This window comes from Aegilops tauschii, chromosome 6 (assembly GCF_002575655.3).
Source record: "Aegilops tauschii subsp. strangulata cultivar AL8/78 chromosome 6, Aet v6.0, whole genome shotgun sequence".
In the NCBI taxonomy this organism is placed as follows: domain Eukaryota; kingdom Viridiplantae; phylum Streptophyta; class Magnoliopsida; order Poales; family Poaceae; genus Aegilops; species Aegilops tauschii.
In genome coordinates this window covers 484,343,703-484,371,567 of record NC_053040.3, presented here as the reverse complement: position 1 = coordinate 484,371,567, position 27,865 = coordinate 484,343,703, and the positions used below count along the sequence as shown (strand labels likewise).

The window sequence follows — 27,865 nt, the reverse complement described above, 5'->3', positions numbered from 1 at the left end:
GTCGAAGCAACTATGCCCCCAAGGGATCCATAACCTAGACACGGAGGCGGACCCGGAGGAAAAAAAGTACGAGTTGAGTGGTGGCCACCACATGGACCAACCCCACCACTATCAAGATCTCGCAGACCAAACATGACCCGTGAGAACATCGCAACTCCTCGCTCTGTCGCCCCACCACTACGGAGACCATTTTGATGGACACATCAATTATCTCTCCCGGTGCTTCTCGCAAAAAAATAACTCCCGATTCAACGCATGGGCATATGTGCTAGTCTTAAATAAAAAATCATGCATTGGTTTAAACACTGGAATCTAGTTATCATAAATTTTATTATGAAACTAAGACATCCATCAAAAAGGAAGACTAGCATATTTACACTCAACTTCGCCAACAATATAACTGAGCCTAAAGCGACCCTCTCAGCGATTTGCATTTTTAGTCATTCGTTTTTACGATGTGAACATTTGTGGCTGTCCGATCTCCAGTAGCAGTAGCACACCATTCTATTGCTCAATGGGCTAGTTGTCCTAGAGGGGCGCTACTTCGATAGAAAAATCGGTGCATTCCTGTTGATTGGGCTTGGTCGGCAAGAAAGCCCCTCTCAGTTTCATGAATCCGTAAAAATATCAGCACGACGTTTCTCCTCACCCATCCACGAGACGCCAAGCTGCAGGTGGACGTGGGCTACCCGCAACGCCCACATCCAAGCCCGCATAAATTGCGTTTGTGAACATCCACGGGTAAGCGTTAAAATCAAGTGGGACATGCGGGCGATCCCACGTAATCCACTTAGGGCATGTACAATGATGACATATGTATAAAAATCCCCTATGAGAAAAAGTAGGTTGAGACATCTACATTGTTGTTTTCTCTCCAATGCAAACTACCACTAGTGGGCCTTATCAAAAAAAAGAAAATGGAGACTCCGATACACATGCATCTTTATTTTTCACCCCAACTTTACAACTTTTGCATCGGGTCACACTTCTTCTCTCCAAGCACCCGCCCCATGCTGAGGATCCGACTACCATCCGAACATACATCGGATCCTACATGGCATGCAGAATATCATCCTGGAGCTATGCATTGGCCATGCCCTTATGCCCACATCCTTCCTTTACACATTACCACAGGATGAGCAGTTGTGGGGATTAGGGCGAGGGGGAGCCACCGAGGCGAGCAGCAATTTCAACATCCAATGAGCAAAAATCTTCCATCATAACGAGCGTGCTTGACATCGACCTCCTCATGGCTCCGTTCGGCGACGGGCGTTGCGTATGCCCTAGCAAGATGCTGGCCCTCGCCGCCCACCTCTAGCTTGCGCAGCTGCTGTGCCGGTTTGAGTGGGCACTCATGACTCGGGGAGCGGTGACCTATCAGAGTGCCTCAACATGTCATTGAAGATCGCCACGTCGCTGGTTTGCAAGGTCGTTGCTCGCTAGGGCCAGAGCTGCACCAGAGATCCGTGTGGCAAATGAAATGAAAGTGGACGAGCACCCAGTGGTCGGAGGAGGAGAGGGGGCTGGGCAGGCGGCCATGCGCCGTCATTACGGAGCGGCTCTACTGCTGGTTGGGCAAAGCCCACCGCTGCGTCGGCCAGGACGCGTGCGCATCCGACTCTGTGAGGTCTCCTAGCACGCGCTCCCCGCGGTCACCTTCCGCATAGACGCCGTTGGCGCTCTGCAGCACCTGCGACGCCATGAGAGGTTAGCTGACGCTCTCCAGCTCGTCCCCTCCCCGGCCTCTGCCGTCGACGCCAACGCCACTGACGACGACCTCGTGGCCTCTTCCTAAGCTTGGCGATAGCCTCGAGGATAGCGCCGACTCGGACACGTTCCTGTCTATGGACGGAATCAAGGCCATCGGGTGCCCGCCGCACCGAGCTCGACCCTGCCGGAGGCACTCTCTTCTACGCCGCACGCTTTACCTCTACGTGGGACAATAGCACTATTTTGTTTGAATACAACACAATTCAGCTGACACAAGTATTGACGCATGAGGTTATTGTGGAATGCCCACTAACCCCACCTATCCCGTGAAAATTTACGTGGGCACACGCGGGAGTCCCACATAATTATGTGGCAGAAGGGGGGCGGGTGCGGGCCTCCGGCATAACGTCCCACTTAGAGCATCTATAACCGGACCTCTTAAACCCGTCTCATACGTCTGCGTGGGTCGTCCGGTCACTGTCCGGTCGCGAAATTGCAACTCAGACGGGCGCCTCAAACCGCTCTCAAATGTCCGGGCTGACCGGTACCCCTCATATCCAGCCTAAATATGGAGCGGATATGGGGCGCCCGAGCACGCTCGCCATGTCAGACTGACGGCGCGGTCCCATGCGGAAACGCCCGGAAACCCGGCGGTCCTAAGCTTGTCTTCTCCGTTGGACCAATGTCGCCGCGTGGTGCCACTCCGGTGGGACACGTAGTGCCTAGCCCGGCTATATAAGTCAATCAGCGGCACCGAAACCCTACCATCCATATTTTCCTCCGCCTCTCCGCCGCCGCCGCCACTTTACACTCGGCCACATGGCCCCGCGCCGCCGGGTGAGGAGCCACCCATTTCTAACGCCGGAGCGCCGGCTCGAGTTCCTTGAGCAGATCTGGGCAAGGCGCAAAGCCCGGATCGCCACGGGGCTACCTCCGGACGCACTGGATTCGATGGAGGAGTTTGAGGAGGAGGAGGAGGAGGAGGTGGAGGACAAGGAGGAGGAGGGTGTGGGAGGCGCTGGCGACGCGGATCTGCAGGCGGAGCAGCAGGCCATCCTTGGTCCCCTCTGCTCGGAGTCGGCTGCGGAGGCTAGACGCCGTCGCCCGCAGGAGATGAAGGCCGCGGAGGAGGCGGAGATGCTCGCCTACATGGATGAGGGCGAGCAGGAGGAGGATGAGCCGAAGCCGTCCTACCCGCCCGTCCAGCCGGCGCCCGGCACCGTCGTCGTGGACATCTCCGACGGCGAAAATTAGCTAGGGTACTACGTAGTATATAGTATACATAGGTTTTCTTTTGCATGCTTTGTATGAATTTAAGGGTTGAAATATGAGAGACTCGGATGCAAAGTGCCTAATTTAAGGTGTGACTAGTCACTGACGCATCCGGTCGCGTCTGCGGGCATTTGAGGGACCGGTTTTGCACAGCCCGGCTGTATATGCTCTTACAAACTTGACCAAAGTTCGTTAAATTTGACTTTTCGAAAAATCTATACACATTAAATTGTGGAACGGAGGGAGTACTCCCGTTTGCTCAGCTAGAGCACATACTGGCCGGAACAGCCATCGCAGTGGCAGGCGCAGCGGTGTCTCCACTCCACTTCTTGCGTACAATCCTCTGCATTGCCCTGCCCCGGCCGGAGCAGTGTAACAGTACATGGCCGATCTCATATGCATGCACGCACGGTCGCCAAACTAGCTAAGATACAGCCAGCCTGTGAGATGAGAGCGAGAGACGGCGTACCACAACGCATGCATCGGCCACCAAATCCGTGGAGACATCGACCGGCCTGGGTTCACAACCGTGAGAGAATGTTGGTTGATCTGTGTGTATTCGTCCGTTCCGTCCGAGACGCGCAAGCGAAACAAACCGACAGACAACCGGGGGCCAAATTTGGTGTTTTGATCCTTCTAACAGAATTTATTCGGATTTGACTCCTGTTCGAAAGTATTTCGGGATTTGACCCTTTTCCTGCCGTCACTGTCCTTAGCGCGGCAGGGGCGGAATTGGGTCTGGGGCAACTGGGGCTAGCCCCAGGCATGGCCCAAGTAGCACATATTAGCAAGAGTGTTTTTTTTTCAAGAATTTTAGACTTGGTAAAGGCCCAACCCCAGACGTGTAAACCCAGCCCGAGCCAGCCAAGACTTCAGTCCATAATTCATCTCGACGTATGGTTGTAGCTGGCCCAACTAAGCTCACCTAAGTGTACTTAGCCCAACTGACCTTTCCATCTCTTGTACGGTTGCCAATAAAAACTCCAATCATCTCGATTGTCTCCCCGTTCGCAGACGATTCCCTTTGCGCCGCCGTCGTTAGCGTAGAAGCCCTCGTTCGCACGCCGTGTCATCCTCCTCTATTCCCCTGGACAGATCGGACCTCCAGACGTGCCCAGGCGGCTGACGCTCGTATCATCTCCCCTCGAGCAGCCACCTCCAGCTTTACTGTTCTGCTTGATTGACTCCTGTTCTGCTTCAACTCCTACTACATTACAGTGCGTGCACAACCTTTTGGATCGGTAATTCTAGTTTGCTCCCTCCGTAAAGTAATATAAGAATGTTTAGCTCACTGCTTAGCGGTAGGGTAGCACATTTACCGCCAACATCTCTAACGGTAGGATTTAACTGCGCCGTCACGGTCATTTTACGTGGAAAAGTCCCTACCGTCAATGTTTCTGGCGGTAGCCATTATACCCTACCGCTAGAGTCTCTGGCGGTAGGGTCTTACCCGAGATATTACACTACAGCAGAGCAAGCACCGGACTACGCTGAGCTGCTGCATTGCTGCGCATCAATTACTTCCTCCATTCCTAAATATTTGTCTTTGTAGAGATTTCAACAAATGACTACATACGAAGCAAAATGAGTGAAACTACACTCTAAAATATTTTTATATACATTTATATGTGATAGTTCATTTGAAATCTCTAAAATGACAAATATTTAGGAACCGGAGGGAGTAAATCGCAACAGCTACTCGCATCAAGTATGCATGCATGCAGCCGAATACTCGGTCGCTCGTCTGTGCACACTCGCATGCTGCAGGTGGGAGAAACAAAGAGACAGGGGACACGCAGACACCCTACACATATAGCCTGTAACCACCCACTCGACCTCTCTCTCCCTCTTTCTTCGCACTCACTAGGCCAGAGAGACGTCGTAGTACCCAACGAATGTATACACAATGGTTATTAAACCCATCAACGGTCGCCACAATGGCGCTTTCTCACGATAGACAGGTCATCGGGGCCACTGTGTCGATGGGAGAAAAGGAAAAAAAAGGCGCTGGGAGAAAAAAAAAAGGGCGCTCGTTACCTGGACACGTTCTACTCGTCTCCCTTCCTCACGAAGTAAACCCAACCGCGTAGCTAGGGTTGGCACCGCCGCCGCCGCCCATCCCTGCTCCTTTGGCGTCGGCCACCGAACAAGGTGTCCTCCTCAGATCCGCTTCTCCCCAAACCTTCTCGTCTTCACGTTCCACCAGGCCGCCATGATGGTTTATGAGGAGGGGAGGAAGGGGATGGCATCGAGGTTCTGACGGAGGCCCTAGCTCAAGGTGGCAAGTTGCAGAGTTGTGGTGGTTCCTCTAATTCTTTTGTCGTTTTGCCTCGTCCTGAACTTGTTGATTTTGTAGGGTTCTTGCCTGCTCATTCAGCGCGTCTGAGGCGTTGGAGGGAGCCAACTACCAACTGACTAGAAAGATGGAGGTGTTGCAGTTGGTCGATTGCGACTATGAGGTGAGGATCCTTTTCTTTCTTTTCTTTTCTTTCTTTTGTCTTCTTCTTTTTTGTGATTGGTTGATTGGTTGCAGGGTAAGTTGGAATTTTGTCCCATATCACAATGTTTTGTCTGTTGATGTAGAGCTTTTCCTATTTTATTATGGGTTTCTGATTGGGCAACACACCAAATGAAGGGTAATTTGATTTGTGGTTATGAGTATCAAGGTCCTGTGAGATATCTGTACTTAACAGGCAACACCTTCTTATGTGAAGAACCACCTAATTAATCAGCCTACTAATCCTTCTTTGACATTGAGAGGCAAGAGATCGCTATCTCCAGCGGATCGATGTGGGAGGTGGTAGTGTAGACAGCGGATTGATGTGAGAGGCAAGAGATCGCTATCTCCAGCGGATTGATGTGGGAGGTGGTAGTGTAGACAGAGGCTTCAGGCAGGGAGATACTGGAGGTGGCTCGATCATCGCCTGACAGGCTGGACAGGCGGCGGAGGTGGAGGTCGTGCGAGGCGGCTCTTCCGTCGATCTGTTCGTTCGAGCCCTTGCTCCTTGGTTGCCTGCCATGCTAGCAAGCACGACCACTGCCACGTCTTCTCCGGTGCTACCAGCAAGCAGCCGACCATGCCGCTGCCATGCCTCCGGAGCTCCCTGGCAGCCAGCCCTACATGTACAGATTTGTGAGCATTGATGCTTGTGCTTTCTTGTTCATGTTCTGGTGAGAAAGAAGGGAAAACGCTGGAGCCAATGGATTTTTAGTGGGACCATGTTCTGTTTTAATGACAATGCTAAAGGAAGCACATGCCACAGATTTCTCTCAGTCATTGTTTTATCTCTCAAACTTGTTTTTTGGATGGTGAGAATTCACAATGCCTAGGTTAATTAATTGTTTGTTCTGATAATTTGTCTCAATGCAATGAAGGAACCAAAATATGGGGATGACGTTCACTCTTGGTCGGTTATTGATTGCACTTCCAAATAAGTTGGAGCAATAATATGAGGTGGAGGCTCAAGTTGTTAGCAGGAGCAATGATAATATAAATGTTCAACATATGAGTTTTCTACACCTGTGTTTTTACGGGTGCCACCCTTCCTGTTACACTAGGTTTTGCAGCCTAATCTTGTTCATCTTTGTGCCTGTTTCCTGATTCCCTTTTTCTTAGCCGTGATGTGATGCTCATAGGAAAAGGAAGAGTAAGAAGAAATCCATGAAAGAAAGATGGTTGATCACCGACGACGGCGCGGCTGTTCCCTCCAACGTTAATACCGCGACTGTTAACAAGGTCCTGGACCCTCTTTTCTCCCCTTGGTTCGATTCGATTCGATTTGGATGTTGCGTTGTTGTTACGCATGGAGGTCTGATTTGCTTTCCTTTCTGATGTGGTCGGTTTCATCACGCAGGTCGTCGTCGTCAAGGCCTCGAGCTGGCTGCAACCAAGCACGACCTCTAGCTCGTCCTGCACCACGCTTGCAATTGCACGTGATAGCCACGGGCTGCTCCATGCACGGACGACAAGCACGACGCCCCGACCAAGGTGCTCTCGCCCCTCTAATCTTCCCTGTGCCTCTATCCAGCTCCCCCTGTTAGTTGCTGTTTGGAGTAGCTCTATTGGTCAGAATTATTTAGATGTAGCGTTCCGGATTTGCAGTAGTGCGCAGTAATCCTGTCAAAGGCATGCTATTGTGTTTCTTCAAGTTCCAACTGTGGTTTTAAATTGGGGCTAATCGAGTGAAGAGATTTATGTTCATTACGTCTTCACAATTGCTAGGGCTTTCAGGTTAGAAGTACATTTCTTTGCGACACTGCAATGTGACAGTTTACCTACTTCTTATGTTTAGTTCCCGAATCCCAATAAAACTATAAAAATCCTAAGCTACCTCTACACTGACAGAGCTTACAAGTTGGCGTAATTAGTATGAACACGCATGTTTAACTTATCAGCATGGCCCCCAACAGGAAGTAGCTTCACATCTAATAAGAAGTGATACACACAACCTTGTTTATGCTTGCTCGAGCTGAAGAGATCTCTCGGAAGATAAATGATGTGTAAAATGCACATGGAACTTAATATAGAAGAAAGTAATGATAGTTAAACACTTAATTAGCATTAAAAAAATAGCTGACACTATACTGAAATATAAAGGTGGGAACCTGGACGGCTCTACCTTTTTCATGATAATCATCTGGCATACTTATCTGAACTGAACAAACCAAGGAACTGATTGAGCTACCACATAAAACAGTGAAAGAAAATAGGAAGAAAATAATCTAGGATGTGATCGACATGGCCATCAGACATTGTGGCGATATTGGCAGTTTGTTTGACAACATATGTTTGGTTTATTTCCGGTACAAGGCAAAGCAAGTGAAAAGAACAAATAAATCTTGTGTGGCTGTGTGATGCGACTCTTGTTGGTATACGACTACGACGATATACCGAATATTATTTATCTTTTTCCTTTCTGAATTTTGTAGTAGAAGAGGAACATTGTTTTTTAGTTATCCATCAGGAACTACGCTTTTGCGCTATTGAATAATGGCCTCATTTTTTTCCTGATGGAATTAGTGATGAAAATGACTTTTCGTTGATCACAGTAGTGGTGGAGGGAATCAAGAAGTTGCCTCATGACCTGTCATTTACCTCTCTAACTTCCATTTACTCAAAGTGGTACATCATCATTTCTTATGTGTATTTTTAATAATTATGATGCTATCTTCATAATTATTCACAAACTGAGCATCTAGCTTCGTTTCGTTGACATAGTAATATTTACATGCTCCTGGACAATGATATGTTTCGTTGGTTTGACATTGAAATTTAGCGTACTATTTCAGTATCCATGCCTTTTGTTGTATTGTCAGTAGATCTTCTCTTTTCTCTTTGTTTACTGTGAGATGATATATCTATTTCTATAATATAGGTTGACCAAAGGATAGCTGTGTTTGCTCAAACAAAGTTCCAAAGAGATGGCATCAAGTTGAGTACATGATTAAGAGATAAAGGTTTCTGTTGATCCGATTGCAGTGACGTGCAAATCATCTGGTGGACTGCCGTGTATATTTATTATGTGGACTGCCGTGTGATACTCGAGCTGTCAATCCATATTCTTAGATGCATTTTATCTAACCATAGTGCTGTTGGTTTCAGATAATTCCAAGTCGCAAGGTATTGGCATAGACCCAAGCATGTTTGTGCTTCAAGATGAGGAGCTAGGCCTGACGGCAACCACAAGGAAGAGGTGGTGCGGTGGAAGAATACGGCGTGGACGATTCCAGCGAGATGTGGCTCGAGTGGATGTCAGTGATGCAACAATGAGAAGATCCTCTGGTTTGGCTGCTCTCCAGTCCTCCCAATCCCTCTGTTTTCATAGAATATATTTCTCTTTCTTTCATGAGTAGGGACATAATCTTTCGAAGTTTCTACAAAGGGTTTGCTGACCGCCTGATTGTTATTCCTCTTCTGTTTGCCTGTCTTTTGGAGCATGTTAGGCTTTAATTTCAATTTAATGATGTGCTCTATCATCCACCTTGTAAGACTGTCACCTATATAATAATATGGACCTAATACCTTGCTATGCCTGATGATTAAACACTTTTTTTGCTAAGCTTGTGTTAACTCTATTTATATTTTAGCAACTGAGCTACTCTGGCATGCACATGCACGTTCACAACTGCACAACTAAGGCAGGCGCGCAAAGGACCGCAGAGGAGGCGCGCGCAGGGCGCGCCCCAACCACTAGTTAGTAATATTGGTGGAGCAGAACCTATGCCTACTTTTGCTCCCCGTGTAAAACAAATATAAGATACAGATATCTGACCATAGTGTAAAGGACAGGCACCATTTCGCAGACGACTGCACAGTGCGCATCTGTGTATGTGCTCTTTCCAAGCAACAATTCATCACTCTGAGTAATTAGTTGAACATGTATTCTGCCTACGCATTGACTTTTTTGGATAACTCGAACTGAGTGGCAGGGACACGGTTGCCTGGTAGAAAACAAAGCAGTGGCTCAAAAAATGTTCAGTCGAGAGCCTACGCCAGAGTCTCTGGCGGCAGGGCATAACGAGCTGCCGCCACAGACCCTGACGGTAGGGTATTTTCCATGTTAAATGGACGTGAAGGCGTAGCTAAGTCCTACTGTCGGAAACCTTAGCGGTAGGATGTACTACCCTACCGCTGAGGACAATGGCGGTAGGAAAAAAGGCCAGATCCCGAAATACTTCCGAAAGGGGGCCAAATCCGGGTAACTTTGTCAAAAGGGTCAAAACACCAAATTTAGCCACAACCGGGGTGTGTGTGCCACGGACAGGACGGGACAATTGGCAAGGGCCACATGGACAGTGCACCTGCACGCGGCTCGTCGTCAGTCGAGCTCGATTCATAGGGAGGCAAAATAAAGATTACAAAGCACAAGAAAATTGTAGGAATAGTTGTTTGAAATTGTAGGAATAGTTGTTTGGATCAAACACAGGAAAGTGCCTCAAGCCTACACGATTGAGTCTAAAAGAGAGGTTGGAGTGGATGTTCCTTAGAAAATATTCCAAAGGATTGGAATCCTACAAAATTCCTTCAGACCAAAGAGGGCCTTAGGTGTTAATTGACAGGAAAATAATGCACTTGCTAAATTCCCCGGACAACTATGTTTCCACACTCCAAGATATCGAACACCAACCAACTTATGCTTGCAACAACATAACAAATGACACAACCAAGTTCAAAAGTACTCCCTCCATTCACAAATATAAGATGTTTCGAATATTTTATTATATATTATATACAAACTGAAATGAGTGGACAAGCACACTAAAATGTGTCTATATGCATCAGATTCAGGAAAAAGTTAGAACATCTTATATTTGTTAACGAAAGGAGTAGTTGCTTATATCAAAGGCATATATAACAAACACGAGAGAGAGAGAGTGAGAGAGAGAGAGATGCTTGTCAGTTCAAATACATACATGTCAAACACTCAGTAAGAATATCACACTCACACTTCAGGCACATAGATGCATGCTAACTGTTGCTTAATTACTATCACTGTTTCAAACCAATCGCAAGCACACATAAATCCACGAAAGGATCCACACGTGGATGCAAGCCACCTTGATGAAATACCTTTGTATTCCTTGTGTGTGCGTATAGGGGTTGTTGTAATCTATGATTCAGTCTTTTTTCTTTCGGAAAGAGGATTACCCCGGGCTCTGCATCAAATAATGCACACAACCATCTATGATGTGAAATCGTCATACTATACATGTATAGCTAGCTTGCGTGTCACGATTGATCACATCTGAATCGTATCCCACACAAACTCTCCCTGCTATATATTAACGCGCACGAGTCCATGCCCGAGGTACGACAAACTCTTACACCAAATTCTGCACTTGATTCGTCTCAGATGGATAGATGATTCAATGTGAAAGCGTAAAGTCGGGACTTCTTCCACCGAAAGAAACGTTGCTCCCGGCTTGTGAGATCGCAACTGCTGAACGGCCAGACGAAGAGCGTCCCTCGGGCTGCATGCTCCTAGCTGCCACACAAGGATGTGGATACACCCTCACACCACGTGCTCCCAACTGTCGACCGTGCAGTTGCACCCGTAGCTCACACCGGGCGCTCCTAGCCCCCGAACACCCCTCAAACCGCCACTCTGCACGGCCTCCGATTGGAATCGTTGGTGCGGCAGAAGAGGAAGACAACAGCAATGGCTCCAATTCCCCCCTTCTTGCGAAGCCGTTTCCTTTCTCTACACCGACCCCCAGCGGTTGGAATGTCCTTCGAGACGCACCATGGCTAGAGCAAGCAACACGATTCAGTACACCTCATCCGATGTGGGTCGACCCAAACCTAGTAAACAACCGACCGAGCACATGCAACGAACCAGCCGCTCACAAATGGGCCCAAGAGTGCGTCCTAAAGCATCGCGATGCACCACATGCCATCATTTTCCGAGACCTTAGAAGCTCGAGAGATTCATACAATATGTTTTCTTCCTCTCGAACCGCCCTGGGATTCGAAGTGAATTTTTCTGTTACATTGTAGACATTTATACTGTGTCTATGTATTGAATTGATTCCAGTTTGTCACAAACTTCGAACAGGTGTTTTCAACCTCTGTCCTGGCAACGCTGAACAAGGAGGGGTACCGGGGGCTCACAAGTGACAATGGGACCACACAGCCGGTGGCTGACAAGTGGGACCCGTGGTCGGTGGCGTGGGCCTGGCGGGCGGGCCGTCCGACCGTGGGCGCGCGTGCGGGCATCATCCATCTCATCGGCCGCTGGACCGGCTGGCCCATCCTACTCCCACCACCACCCGCTTCGACGGCCTAGTGAAAGTGATGGCGCTGTAGCGCAGTGGTGCCAGCGTAGTGGTACCTGCCTTCCCCTCCCCGCTCCCTTCGCCCGCAAGGCCAGGTTCCCTACCTCCATTGACAATTTCCTCCGCCTCCCCCCACCTCCACCACCCCCGCCTCCGCCGCGCCGCGCCGCGGGGCTCCCCTCCGGCGCGCCCTCCCCCGATGGCCGCGCAGGCGATCCACCAGTTCGCCGAGTGCATCACCTGCCACGCCTGGAGCCCCGACCACTCCAGTAACACCCTCTCCTCTTCCTCCTCCCGCACCCTCCCCTTCTCCCCCCGCCCCCACGCTCTAGATCTCACGCCCGTTCGATTCGTCCCCCCGTTCGCCGCGCCCGTCCTAGCCCTGTAGGATAACCCGCGGCCGCGCCCGATCGGTGGCCGTAGCCGGTAGGCGTCGATTTCAGGGCGGATTCCTAGGGTTTCGGGCGAGCTCGCGGATCGCCGTTTCCCAATCATACCATGTCGAATGATTATTTATGTCGAGGAGTAGCCAGTAGGTGGTCCGCTGGCTTCCGCTTTCGTGCGACCCTGGCATGGTGAGCATTTCGTGATTTATGGGCTGTCGGTTGGTGCCAGGTAAATGCCCTCTTGCGGTGCTCTCAGTGATACCATATTCGGATGGTACATTCAATCAATCAGTCACAGGTGATTTAGTCTTTTCATGCTTGAAACCCCTCTCACATCTGTGATGCACCATGCATACCATTTTTCGCTGGGGAATGGTGAGCGTTTCGTGATTTATTTACAGGCTGTCGGTTGGTGCCATGTAGTAAAAATTGCCTGTTACTGTATTGAGGTAGCATAGGTGACATGGACGATGGATCAATCCCAAGTGGTTTGGATTTTCATGTTGGCCACCTTCTCACAGGTGTGTGCATCCGTGACTGAATTTGGGTATTTAGAACAATATCTGAGAGCTGACCAGATGAAATTGGTGTTTTCTGTGAACTGAACCAACACGCACATTGCCTTGCTGTAATTCTGTTGCCTATCACGACCTCATGTGCTCCTGAAATCAGTCTTCAGATATGCCTTTCTGCTACCAGCTACCTGCTGGGTGTACATGTTGTCCCTTTAATTGTTCATGGGAAAAGGCACAGCAGTAGATCATACGATCTGCCTGTTATGACAAAATCTCATTCGCTGCTTACTACTCCAGTGTTGTCATTTTAATTTATAAATGCAGTCCCCTTGCCTTCTAATCAGTTAACTTGACTCGGGACCATTTCTCTCTTTCAGTGATTGCCTTTTGTCCAAATACCACAGAAGTACACATTTATAAGTTTTTCACAGACAAGTGGGAGAAACTTCATGTTCTTGCAAAGGTAGACTTTCCTTATTTTCTTTCTTGTATGTGCAGTAGTATCTGCATTTGAGCTGTCTCTTTCTTCTCATTGAACATTTCCATTTGCTAGTTTATAAGTGTATTACATTAACATCTTTATTTTTATTGTTATATCTTGTAGCATGATCAGATAGTGTCTGGAATAGACTGGAGTAGATCTTCCAACAAAATTGTGACTGTTTCACATGATAGAAATTCGTAAGTGTTTGGTCATAATTTCTAATGTGCAAGTAAATAGTCTGTTTTTTAGTCCAAAGAAGATAATTATATCTGTTTCCTTATATTCCTTTATTTACCTGCAGATATGTTTGGACACAAGAAGGACAAGATTGGGTACCTACGCTTGTTATTCTCAAGCTAAACCGTGCAGCTCTATGCGTCCACTGGAGTCCAAAAGGTTCTGCCAATAGCCTGCCTTCATACTTCTATCCCGAATGCATTAGGAGTATCTATTTCGTTGCTGAATGATCAAATTCTCCAAGTAGATATTGTTTCCCATTGTTTGTTTCATGCAATCTATTTTTTGTACTAATGTTTCTTAGTAGGTTATGAAAACTTGTCTCCCATGGTAGAACATAGCTGCACATGAACTATTTAGCAACGAACCATAAGTGAAACATTTGTAGCTGGATATTCCTCACACCATTGTTTATAAGGCGTCCCGCCTTGGATGCTTAGTCGGTAAGGTGCCCTGCCAGCGCTTTACAATTAAGCCCGCTTTAAGCGCTTAGGCGTCCACCTTAGGTGCTTAGGCGTCAGGGCGGTTGCCGGTTGGTGCTCACCTTAGGCCACCTTATAAACAATGCCTCACACTTTAAACTCCTTTCTAAAAGTTTCTGTGTTTGCAGAAAATAAGTTTGCTGTGGGAAGTGGTGCTAAGTCTGTATCCATTTGCTACTACGAACAAGAGAACAACTGGTATTGGTCGCTGCCACTTCCACTAGTCGTGTACCTGTTTTGATTAACTAGTTTTTCAATTAGTTATGCCCAGTGCACTAATTGATGAGTGTTTTCTTCTGTTCCTGCAATTATTGTTTTCTTCTGTTCATGCAATTATTGAAGTTGATGTGTCACTCTTGATGTGCGTTCTTTGAACTACTTTGATTTTCTCTTATGGTACAGGTGGATTAGCAAGGTTATTAGGAAGAAGCATGAATCTTCTGTTACTAGTGTCGCGTGGCATCCAAACAATGTGAGCATAATATCATGCCTCTCCTTGGAAGTAATTTGAGCATAATCATCAGTAGGGAAACATAAGGGACAATTATCTAGGGGGTGCATTCATTATATTTGTGTTCTTTATCTATTGGGAGTAGTGAAAAAGATCATATGTGGTTCGCCCTCTATAATGAGAAATGCAACATAAAAGAGTGAAGTAAAGGTGCCCTTATCTGACTGTACCCCATTTAATTTGTGCTGTTGTCTGCCACTGGCTAGTAGCATATCTCCTATTCGCATCAGATGATTGGATGAACTTATTTGATGTGATTTTGTTTGGTGTAGATGCCATGTATATGCACGACCCGTTTATTGGACGTAATGTTGGTTTCTCTGCTTTCATCTAATTTCAGATACATCTTGCAACAACTTCTACTGATGGTAAATGCCGAGTGTTCTCCACTATCATCAAGGGTGTAGATACAAGGTGGACCTTCTCATCATTTTTGAACTGAAAACCTTGCCATTAATACAGCCAGTACACATTCCAAATGCTTTAGCTGTCTCATACTTTCTCTCTTTCTGATTAGGGGACCACAAGCAGGTGCCTCAGTGGATTGGAAATTCGGAGAGGTATTTGCTATTCATTGATCCGTTAGTTCATAATATGCTGTTCCTTGGCAAGTATACATCTCACGTACCAAATCTGCTTGCCAATTTCTTTATTTGCCTTACAGACTAATGACATGCAATTGAACGTGCATGGCTTTTGCCAATAGTAACCTCCTATCAACTTTGTTAGCACTTTGCACCCCATCTACGGCTAAAAAATAAGAAATAATCTGCTGATTCGCAAAGTTTGTTTTCAACCATGTGGTGGCATTTTCTTTATTAAATACTTCCCCAACTCTTTTATTCTTGGGAGGCTAAGAATCCAGATCAATATGATTCAGAATGTTCCACAGGACTATGCTTGCAGTGTCTTATTAGTCTGTGTTCTTTCTTCTTAAGTTGCTAGTCGTGCTTGTAACATTTTCTCCTATTCGGATGCAGCAAATTGCTCAACTTGATCTATCACCTACATGGGCATTTGGTGTAAGGTGGTCGCCAAGTGGAAAAACATTGGCCTATGCAGGTTTTCCCACCTAGCTTCTTGTTTCTATGGGTGCCACTGATTTGCATTACTTCTCAGCAGCCATCTAGGCACAAATTGTTTACGAACTCAACATAATTACCTGCCAAGGGTTTTCACAATCTTATTCTTGTAATTAGTGAACCTCTTCCATTGTGGTATTTGAACTTCCAAAATTTTATTAATAGGCCTCTTCATGATTAAGGTTTGTCCTAATCATTTCAGGCTAATGAGATTATGATTGGTTTCTTGATGTTCTATTTTTAACTTTCTCCTAACTGAATTTGGGTTCCTTTGTGAGACTATTGGCCCTTTGATCTATCCATGCAAAGTACTCCCTCTGTAAACTAATATAAGAGCGTTTAGATCACTAAAGTAGTGATCTGAACGCTCTTATATTAGTTTACGGAGGGAGTATCTAAGTAGCTGCAGATTCCATGCAAACTTTTGCAGACACTGAATTGATTCTTGTTGTGTTATTTTCAGGGCACAGTTCCATGATTTATTTCGTTGATGACGTTGAAGGGTCTCCTGCTGCGCAAAATTTGGCACTGCGTGATCTGCCTCTCCGTGATGTGGGTCAGCATTTTCCCTTTTGCTATTGTTTAGTTGCATGTGGTGATCTCCACATTTCATTAATTGAGTGAACTCTTCCAAATTTCAGATTCTTTTTGTTTCTGAAAAGATGGCGATTGGTGTTGGATTTGACTGCAATCCTTTGATCTTTGCTGCAGATGAGACTGGACTTTGGTAAGAAAATTGTGCATAGCAACTGTTTTGTTAAATTAGCTGCACTTTCTCTTCATTCTAGCAGTGCTTTGAAGTGGCCATTGCTTCCTGTAAAAACCATGTCAACTGTTAACTTCATCTTGAGGCACCTTCAGCTTGCTAATTCTTACGGTCTCGTTGTACCTAGGCAAAAATATTCCATTTCAATCTTTGAAAAATGACACTAATTAAAGTTCAGGGTTTGCTAGTAGCTCTTGATACCCAGGTCTTAAAGTTTTTCTCTCATGGACATGTTCTTTTTGACAATATGTACTTACATATTTGTATCATGTAGGAGTTTTGTCAGATATTTGGATGAAAGGAAAGTTACTCCATCAACTTCAAAAGCCTCACAGGTGCCTCTTATGCTTATCAGGCCTCTCTGCTGTATGTTGTTATTTGTGTTTGCTATTTATCCCTTGTTCATGAGATTGTTCTGTTTGCATCTGTAGAAGTAGGGTGAACTGCTTCCTGAATGGTTGAGTACAGGTTAAATTAGCTGTAGGCTATATGCGATTTTATGTGTGCATGAGTGTTAGATCTTCTGAGATGGTGTCTGGTTAGTTATATAAAGTTGAGTTTCCTTTGCATGAACAATCTGATCCATGGTCCTTCTACTTGGATGTCAAACATTTCAAGCCCCTCTAGATTTTGTTAAGGAACAGTAACTTGAGTGAAATGGGCACACTACAGTGCTGCACATGGTTGCTGGTCTGACTCTGATTTTGGCACTGTTCTAACACAACTACGAACAAATGACTTGCTATGGTCTCGCCTGACTTCTGTATGCTGCTGATTTTTAATGATGGAAGTAAATTGTCAGTTTTCTGACGCTTTGTAGAACTATATACCCTGAGTTGGTGCCTGCTATAATATAGGATAAACTATTTCATTCGTATGATCGGCTGCAATTTTATGGCTACAGATGCTGAAGTTGTAAAGACCGTGTGGAAGAGAGAAACATTTCTTGTAGCTGACATTAGAGCTATGCTAACATCTTTGTTAAAAGGAGGCATGTGGCTAATACTAAATGAATATATCATGTTTCAGCTCTCAGAGGCCCTTGGAAAGCTGTACGGCCAATCGAGGCAAGGGTCGAGCAGCGACACTGTCGAACCATCGAAGCCTCGAGGCGGCGCTCACGAGAACTGCATAACGTACCTCCCTGCTTCCATCCGCTTTCACCATTTTGCCGTTCTAGTGCCGCTCTGTTGTCTCTGATATATAATTCTGGTCTTCTGTATCCTCAGTTGCATCGTGCCGTTGAGAAAAGGGAGCGAGAGTATTGTCAAACGGTTCAGCACATCAGGTTGAAACAAGACTGAACTGACCTCTCCTGGCCTATTCCAGTTTTTTTTAATGCCTGAAGGATGTGTTGACACCCCTTTTATACTGCCCCTACTTCGTGGATGTAGGGCTGGACGGCAAGATTGTGGTATGGGATCTGGAAAATCACATCACCATTCCAAAATAGAACCCGCGGATGGATGGCGCGAGATTCTGGACGGCGGGCGGGCCCTGCGGGTTTTGGAAGATCCAGGGCCAGGGCCAGGGCGAGGGCGAGGTAGATTGCTTATTTTTTGTTGTACCTGTACACAAAAACCATTCCTTTAGCCAGCTCTTTAGCGTAGGGGGCCATCACTACTAAGTTGGCTTTCATATATTTTTTTGCAACCAGTTGGGTCTGTCTCTCTGAATTTCATGATGTAACACCTGTATAATCCTAGTTAGGATGCAATGTCATAATTCCATACCCCCCCAACCCCCGTTCCTCTCCGTGTTCGACTTTTTGCACCATATAAAACCCCCCGGTTGGTTTGGAATTCGCCCGAATGAATGCTAATCTGCTCCGCCTCAAACTCTCGGCAATGATTATTAAGTTGGGACCTGCAGACCATCAGTACCAGATTGGCGATGGAAACTTTGGGCGATTCTGTGTAATTTAGTACACGAGGAGGCATGAAACCCGGCCGTGCTGCAATGTGGCCGCGGGGACCGGACGCCGTCCCTGGCCGCCGATCCCCATGCTCTCACTCCGCTTTACCCGACTGTTTGCCATCATTCATTCGAGACATTCCTCTGCACCGGGCCGGTCGCCTCGTATGCGGCCGTACATGCGGCCAAGGGCTAGTAGCTGCTCTCGCTTTGCTTTGCCCCCAAGGACGCAGTGCTGTACTAGCGCACACAGTACATGCAAAATCCACAATGCGTCTCGGTATAGGCAGGTTTGCGCGGTGCTCGGTCACATGGACCAAGACAGGAGCGGCGTTCTGATTGGTTCATGTTTCTTCCCTCTTTGCAATATTACAAAAGCAAATCGTACTGAGTACTACGTAAGTATTTAACACACTACTACTTGGGCTCAATGACCCACTGCATGCATGGATTACGTGGGTGATGTAACAGTATAGTATATCATGTCCAATCGATTACGAGTAGATTAGATGGGGCTGCCGAAGCCGAAGCCCCAGGAGCAGCCGGAGCTGGAGGTGGTGAGGACGTGCTGCTCCCTGTCCCGGTCCCTGGTGGTGCTGCCCCACCGCCGGACCAGCTCCTTGTACTCCTCCTCCTCCACGATGGCGGCGCCGACCTTGCTCCTCCACGCCTGCTCCGCCCTGGCCAGCTCCGTCTCGGCGTCCCGGATGAGCGAGTCCAGGTCCAGCCCCAGGTCCAGCCCGGCGTCCAGGGTCACGCTCAGCCCCTTCTCGATCTCCTTGCTCCGCGCCATCTCCGCCCAGTACTTGTCCTCCAGCATCGCCAGGAACTCCTCCTCCACCCCCTCCACCTCCAGCGCCGACGCCTCCCCGGACGACGACGACAGCTCCATGAACAGGCACGGCTTCTCGTCCTCCGCCTCCTCCTCGGCCGCCGCCAGCGCCTCCAGCGCCAGCGCCGCCCGCCTAGACCGCGACGACACCGTGCCCTTCTCCATCGTGATGAACCCCTCCTCCTCCTCCATCTCTGTCACCGAGTTCTCGATCGTGATGAACCCGCCCCGCTCCGACCGCAGCGACGTCGCACGACGCGGCGCCCCCGCCGGCGGCGGCCGGGTCCGGAGGCAGCTCAGGTCCGGCAGGCACGACGCGTACGACAAGCTCTTGCCCTTGTTCTTCCTCTCCCGCGCATGGCCTGCCACGTACCGATACATGTTAAAAGTGCAATGTATACAGTTGGTACAATTAAAATGCAAGTGTTCAGCTAAATTAAGTCACATCAAGCTGTGAAGTGAGGAGTGAGGACTAGCTAGGGTTTGTTTACTTCTCCTATGAAGGCTAGAAGCTAGCTAGGTCCATAGAAGACTAATTTGGATCTCGATCAGAACATCTATGGAAGTTGTTTAGCAGATGCATGCACCATTTACGTGGTGGCCGTACGTACCGTTGGCGCCATGGATCTCCTCCTGCTCCATCACCCTGCAGTAGACGCTCACGGTGAGCACGGCGGCGGCGGCGGCGCCGCCCAGTTGGAAGCTGAGCGCCTTGCCGCCGAACTGCGGGTGTGAGCTCTCAGCCACGGCAGCCTCGGCGAGGTCCACGGGGAACGCGCCCAGGTCCCCTCCCCCGCCGCCGCCCCTTGCCGGGTCGTCCTCCACGAGCGCGGCCCACACGGTGAAGCTGCGCAGCGTGGAGCCGCCGGCGGTGAAGTAGTGCAGGAACACCTCGTCGAACGCGGCCGCCCCGCCGCGCGACACCCGGGCCGGTGCCGTGTGCTCACCCTCGCCGCCCTTGCTCCTCCACCCGACCACCACGCCGCGCCCCTCGGCGGCGGGGGGCATGCCGGTGACGTGCTGCACCTGGAGGCACACCACGCAGCGCGGGCGCCGGGGCCGGAGGGAGTCCAGCAGCCGGCACTTCCACTGCCCGAGCGCGCTGCGTCCTCCTCCTCCGCCATTATGGACGCCGTTGCCGTCGTCAGGGGAGCACCTGGCCTTCTGCAGGAGGTTGAGCTCCTCCGGCAGGAGGGAGGAGGAGGCGTGGTGGTGCGTCTTGCTGCCTACCATGTCGGCAGCCGGAGGCGAAGGAGAAGAAGAGATCAGAGTGAGAGGAAGTGCAGTGCATGTAACTAGCTGAGAGCTGGTAGTGTAGTGCCTGTGCAACAGGTGTAAAGAGGAGAAGAATATATACACACACAAGGAGGTACAGGCGCGGTGATGATTTGGGTAGCATGGTATGTCTCACCATCGCCGTACATGTGCATGGCTGAGGTGGTGTGTGGACTCTGGAGGAGGCATGCGGGACATGGGGAGCCCAGCCCTAATGTGGAAAGGGGGTGGCCACTGGCCAATGGCCTGGACTAGGGTTTTGAGTCATTCGTCTTGCCCCCTAATTTTGCCTGTGTTTTACCTAAGCATGAGGGGTAAATAAATCCTAGCTAGTGGCGCATCGCATGCGTGTAAATGTGAGGATGAGGATTTGTACCACCACCCCATGAAGATTGTGGTTCTTGGATAAAACTTCAATTAATCAGGATAAGGCATACGCACGCTGAAATCATTGCAGTGCTATCCACATGAACCAAATCTGTTTGGTCTTTTCAAGCTACTCGACCGTTGCATCTGCGGCCAAATTGGTCGATATATGAATGCGTGCATCAATTGGATGCAGAGGTCGGGTATCTTGAAGTTCTGCAAAAGTGTAGAAAGAAGTTATATATGGAGATTTATGTTAATTCAATATGAGTTGTAGAAACTTTGTAACTAATAATCACTGTTTCTGGCATGGTATACCTATACCAAAACTCTGAAAATAAGTGAAGATCGACCAGTATGGACAGCTTGTGACAATCAGTATGTTGTAGACAAAAAATACACACAAAGTTCAGATACATATACTATAATCACCCCATTCATGTGGAGCGCTCAAAAGGTTGAATTTGTAATCTTCTTTCTGAATTTGATATAATAGATAAAGGAAAGGCAAAAGGCTTCAAGAGAAAGGGTAGACAGAGCTCATAAGAAATCATACCACAAGTACAGTGCCAACTTTACCAAAATAAAAGTACAGTGCCAACTAGTTTGGGGTGGCGCAATGGCAAGCATGTCCAACTTAACCACCCTACGTGTAGGGAACAAAGTGCATGTGCCATACAGAAAGTGAGGGAGATTAGCACACGAACTGTGCACAATTAATTCTTCTTAATCTCTGTGGTCCTAACCCGTGGGTGAGAGTGATTATTACATCTTGTAACTAATTAACTAAGGCATTAATCTTACATGACAATTGACAGTTGTCACAAGGGCCAAGGGGAGGGCCGAATTCTTTTACTTGGCCAGGGACCAACCAGTACAGGACTTGCCATCTACATGTGTGGCTCCTCCCCTAGCTTCAAGGGTCATCCAACTCCAACCTTGGACTTAGCCATTTCTCACCATGCAATTTGCTGATTCGTGTGTTTGATTTGATGTTTTCTATGGGGCTAATAGGGGTCCAGTTCTAGGGAGGATTGCAAGATGATTTGATCTATCAACTATTTGCATGTACACCTGTGTCTTGAGATGGGTTGATGGTGAGCTAAGTACGCTTGTACCAATGTTTTGACTTGGTGTGAGCGTAGAATTAGCAAATAAAACTGATTAGTACTTTAGCAAATAAAACTGATTAGTACTTGGTTTGTAATTGTATATATAACCAAATGAGTGAGTTATCCCCACTAACCTTAACCAATGTTAATTTCCCCTCCTCCGATGCAGCCACACCACCTCGATCGTTTTGAGCCTTCGGATGAGGATTGAATGGTGTGGATCATGCACCCTATAATATTTATTATCACTGCGCTTATTGGAACAATTATATTATCTAAGAGTGTGAATGTGTAATAATTATCTTTGTAGATTACTTCATATGCCAATGTTACACACACGCGTGCACATCCTAACTGAAACACACTAGATCTAGGCGGGGGTCACTCAAAATAAAGTCTAAGATTCATCCTATCTTTCAAGGACCACGAGACTCACGAGATACTACGAAAAATCATGAGAGTGAAAGTGCAACAAAGTGGCACTCAGTCCAAGGATTAGACTCGGGTGTGAATTGCAGCACCGCAAGCAGGGTAGAAACTTCCTTAGGGTACTTAAAAATGCACACTATCTTAAGCTATACCTTATAAATTAAATGAGTGTCCATATACATCATCTTCAATTGATTATATCTTAGAGTTGTATCTAAAAGTACTCTCATTTAATACTTTTTGTGAGAGAAAAAGCATTATTCTCTTGGGTTCTTTTTTTGTTGATAGCTTACCAAGCTGACCACTTGGTTATTTTCTTGGGTTCCATGCTAAGAACTATATCTAAATTAATACATACTAGTACTGCCATATCAGATTTTTTTACTAGGTAGCATGCCTTAGATATAGTACACCTTGGAGCATTGAGACTGCCCTTTGTATAATATCATAGGTAATTTACATGCTCAAAATAGTGTGTTAAAGATTTTTAGAGATGATGAAAAGGACATGGACAGATAGTACACATAACATAGATAGTACACATAACATAGATAAAATAATATATATGGCATGAATTTATTTGATGCATGATTATTTAGCTATGAATTTTACAAAATGCCAAGTTTTACTGAAATCAGTGAAAATTACAGATTAACATTAAGTTCCCTACTTTGAGCAGATCAAACAGTGACTAAACAAGATGATCAAATCATGCAATTAGCATGTAGATGTAGTATTCACAGAGCTTAACAAAACATATTTAGCACATGCATCCAAAATAGCCACAGATAATTCAAAAATTCCACCACAGAAGGGCTAAGCACATTCGGATTCAGACTTGGCAAAACTTCAGTAATCATCATGCAAAGTTTAGCACTAAATTCACATGTTATGGTCACATATTAATACTACTACATGCTAACATTTAAAAAAAATCAATACTACAAGCCAACATTTGAAAAAAATATCAATACTACAAGCCAACATTTGAAAAATAAGTGAGTTTGCTCCTCACCTTGCTCCGGCGGCGGCGACGTGGGAGGGAGGGAGAGGGCAGAGGCGATGTGGGAGGGAGGGAGAGGGCGGCGACGGCGATGTGGGAGGGAGTGGAGGAAGGAGGCATGAGGGAGGAAGCGGAGGAAGGAGGGAGGACAGAGGAGGGAGGAGGAAGGGACGAGGGCGGAGGGGGCGACGGTGGGCGACGGCGGTGGGAAGAGGACGAGCAGTGGCGACAGAGAGCGAGAGTGAGGAGAGCGAGTGAGAGGGACGGGCACAGAGAGGATACGGTACTGGGCTTAGTAGTAGCGCGGGGTGGGGCACAGACCCGCGCTACTACTACGCCCATAAGTTGTAGCGTGGGGCAGGCGGGCCACGCAGCTACTAAGTTGGGCCCACCAGCTTTCCTCGTGTAACCATAGCAACAGCGCCGGATCCAGGGCCTGCACCGCTACTATTCTATTAGGTGTAGCGCGAGTTTTGGACCAAATGCTGCTGCTGTGGCCTGTCCCAGGGGTACCGTGGAGACCGCGTAGCAGTAGCGCGGGTTAAGTGAGCCCGCGCTACAGCTATAACTTACCTGCAGTATGGTGTATTAACCAGAGCTACGACTACTTACCAACAGCTCGGCCTCTTGACCTAGCGCTGCTATTACGTGGCTGCCTATAGGTTTTTCCTAGTAGTGTTGTGACATGGCCCGCCCAACTAATTTGGTTTTGTTATATCAATCAATAAAAACATAGGTATCATGTTGTCATTTTTGTATTAGATGGTCCCTCCTAATATTTTTTATCATGCTCCTCATTGACTATAAGTGTTTATCATCGAATCACGGTTCACTCAGTTTACCTGAACCTCTCTCTATTTCTAGTGATCCCGGTTAGACTATTTGGTAATTTGTTCGATGTACGCGGATACACATATACCCTATTCGAAGAAGGTACTTTGTATATATAGTAAGTACAAACAAGCCTCTAAATCTAGGCTGATAAGACCGGCATTGTATATGGAAATCCTTCACTTTTATGCTAAACACTGTTTATCTGTAAACATGACCTCATGCCTTATAGAGCTAATCCCATATGATTGTTTCCCTAGCTTCGTCCCTGATATCGACTAATATGGGCAGCATTTAACTCGATACATCCACCGATATAGACCGATAAGTAGATGACAACAATGATTCCATCTAAAAGAAAAGTTGAAAATAAAATTATGTAGTTACAGCTTCAACAAATTATCAAAGTCATGCATAATATTTTGTAAATACACACATGTAATGTACCTTTTGTTAGCTTGTAAATACACTCATGCCTTATAGAGTAGTAAGGTTTTTGCGAGTCTAGCAATTTGTTTCTTAACTTTTTATGGGATTTTTTCTTAATTAACTAGTTGATACACTTAGAATCATGTACTACACGTATTTTTTATGCTCAATCATCGACATCGTATTGTTTTGGTACTAAAAAGGCATGCTTAATTTGGACAAGAAAAATGAGAAAAATGCAGATACATTTGACCACCGAAGCAAAACCGACAAGAACCCGATATCTGGCATTTCATACTTCGGTGCACGTTTCTTGCAGAAGTGCACTCCGATTCCATGGGATTCGCCTCGTACCGTCTCCATATATCTATTTATGTCTTCGGAATCTCCACTCACTCACTCACTCACTCACTCCTCGAAAGGCAGATGCATCATGGAGCTTCCATTGGTCGATCCGTTTCCCGATATGGGAAGGCCGCATACATCGGCAAGGTGCAATTTGTAGCAACTGCTGATGTGAAATCATATGCATGATCAAGTACTATCAAGTATCAACTGGATGGAGCTCCCGCATGCACTTCTTGGAATTGGGAAGAGTGAGCACACGCCGGCCGTACGTACGCGATCGATACTGCCCAATGGGACGTCCTGCACATGACCTCGTGGTGCATTAACAATGTCACGTCCGTCGATCGATTTGATTGGCCTTTGAAGGTCTTGCTTGGACACGCTCCGGAATGATCTTTTGTGATTGTCATGACTACAATTGGGGTCTTGGAGATGTACTTAATTTCTAGTATATGGTATATATAGTGAGCTGATGGTAAGGTGTTTGGTCGGGGAAGAGAGGTGCATAATTGAGGGCGTGTTTGAACTGATGGTATGGTGTTTGGTCGGGGAAGAATGTCCATAACATATTTGAAAATTTTTCAACGTGTATTACAAAAATGTTCAACATATATTAAAAATATATTCAATGTGTATTTAAAAAATGTTCAACGTGTTTCTAAATGATTTGATGTAACGTGTCGGCGGTATGTTCTGAGAACTAGCCATGCATAAAGGGACTAGCAGGGGACAAGAGGTACTTTAGCACGGCTAGCTATGTCCGCCTACCTAAGCTAATAAAACTTAATTTGCGTTAGCTGCTTCAAATTCGACAAAATACGCGCATAATGCTTCTGATAATAGATCTAAGAAACAGCAAAGTGATTCTTAAATCTAAGATCCAAAATAAAATTTCTCAAAAATAGCTTGTCTTTTTTTTGCGGGGAAAAATAGCTTGTTTGTTGTATCAAATTTTGCGGCACAAAATACGGAATGCTGCCAAGGCTTTTGTAAAGAGATTCCTGTCAGACCGAAGCAACAACATTGACTCATACACTTACACAAACTTTACTACCTTTATGGTTTTAGAAACCCTCTTGAGTCATCTATCCAAAAGTGTGGGAAGCCGTATACGTTTAAATTAAGAACAAACGTTTGCTTAGTAAATGGCTACATATATAAGTTGTTAAATGAGGAAGGTGTTGGGAAAGAGTTCTTACATAACAAATATCTCCATTCTAAAACCCTGGCTCGTGTAGCTACCAGGTAGCAATAATTAGCGAGAACGCAAGAGGATTAGTATACTCGGCCGCCTCCAACTCGAACGAAAGTCTGAAAATAGAGAAGGCCCGTAATAAAGCCCACGCATGGCCTCATCCGTTCCTAGGTCGTGGCGTTAAGCATCCTTCCCATGATTAACTGTCAATGGATTAGACGACTAGAGTTGCCGTCCAGCCGCCTCCTGCCCTTTGTACATTTTCTGGCGATCGATTAGCGATCACGGCGAAGCAATTGCTCAGCCACTCCAGGAAGTCAATCAGTCGATGTGAATGCCTATATATCAGGAAGGACGCTGGCGCTGTCCGGAAGCGGCAACATCTAGAAGGAACGGCAACGGCTGGGCTGTCCTGGTCGTCAATTCTCCATCCAACTAGCCAATATTTGCATTATTGACCACTTGTGTACTAATAAATTCTCTCAAATATTGTCTTATCAAAGTCGTACATCAAATTTCGTCAAAATTAATTCGGAGTAAAAGGGAATGCGACTTGCTTCGGCACTGCATGATATCATCTAGATTGGAAGTGAATTAGCAGCTAAGTTCTCCTTTGACAAAATTATCGATATCTTGTTTACTGTATCTTATTGGCAATCGGCAATTTCAAACTAATACAAACTTAAGCATGTTTTATAGCGCCAAAGCGGCACATTAATACAATATTATGATAGTTGGCCCTATGACCGATATTTTTTATCAACTAGAGTTGCCCCCCCCCCCCCCCCCCCCCCCATGTTCAAATCCTGACTCTGACCCTAGAGGCAAGGTCAATTGGTTCATCGTTTTGGAAGGATCTGATGAAGGTCAAGCCTTCATTCTTTACCAGAGGTTTGTTTGTGGCTGGTGATGGTCAATAAACTAGCTTCTAGGAGGGTACCTGGCCGGGGGACACTCCTTTAGCTCTTTAATACCCGACAGTGTACTATTTGGTTCACATGAAAGATGCTTTAATTGCATTGGTCTTGAGTACTAATCCGTTGAACATTAAATTCCATAGGGCTTTGATATGAGATAAATGGACAACATGGGTCCATTTACTGCCCAGGTTTATGATGGCCAACCTGTAACAAATGTCAGGCATATTTCGATGGGGTTGAGTGCGAATGGTGTTTTCACTGTCAAGTCTATGTATGTGGACTTAATTAATAGGGAAATTTTAGTTCATGACACGAAGTAATTCCGATATTCGATGGCTGCCACCAAAGGTTCACGAATTCAGTTTGTGCCACAATCGAATACGAAGAAATCAGGTACATGCCCCTGGGCATCGTCTTCGCCAGGCCAGACCTCATTTCTGTTTGATGGATCCATTTTCTCCTTTATTGGACCCCTCATTGGTCATGTCAACTGCAATGGGGGGAGACACGTTTGACCTTAGATTTTGCGGGGCCAGGCAATGACGGGACGTGATAGCGCCACCACTCGGTAGTGCCCCAACCCGTGCATGCAGGCTCAAGCATTCAATTCCGATGACCGGCATGTCTCCCACCCGGGCGTTCACGACATTACTCACCTCGCTCTCTCCACGCGCCTTTCTCCTCGCACACTCTCACAACCACTTTGTTGCTTGCTCTATACCTTGCAACGACCGCCACGACGCCGCACATCCCAAGCCCTCGCTTCGACATTGTGGATGGAATCTATCCACCATGGGTCACCTTGATGAAAACAATTCCGCGTCCAAAAGGTAACAAGAACATTCACTTTGCCCAATGTCAAGAAGCTGCTAGGAAAGATGTTGAGAGAGCCTTTGGTGTGCTTCAGAAGCGCTTTGCAATTGTTCATGGACCTGTCGAGTACTGGAGCTTCAAGGTTGTATGGCGGATCATGACTTGTTGCATCATATCG

At 46.8% G+C, this 27,865-nt stretch overlaps 1 protein-coding gene across 1 annotated transcript; it reads left to right on the top strand.

The window, feature by feature from the left end:
* The first annotated feature begins 11,764 nt into the window (after positions 1-11,764).
* Positions 11,765-17,961, top strand: LOC109779888 (actin-related protein 2/3 complex subunit 1B). Its single transcript, XM_020338498.4, has 15 exons — positions 11,765-12,026; positions 13,036-13,121; positions 13,263-13,339; positions 13,444-13,538; positions 13,990-14,059; positions 14,264-14,333; positions 14,713-14,786; positions 14,890-14,932; positions 15,353-15,434; positions 15,918-16,006; positions 16,096-16,181; positions 16,495-16,555; positions 17,250-17,356; positions 17,450-17,508; positions 17,615-17,961. Exons 1-15 carry the CDS (start codon positions 11,957-11,959, stop codon positions 17,671-17,673), a joined length of 1,128 nt encoding a protein of 375 aa, XP_020194087.1. The 5' UTR covers positions 11,765-11,956; the 3' UTR covers positions 17,674-17,961.
* Positions 17,962-27,865: the final 9,904 nt, after the last annotated feature.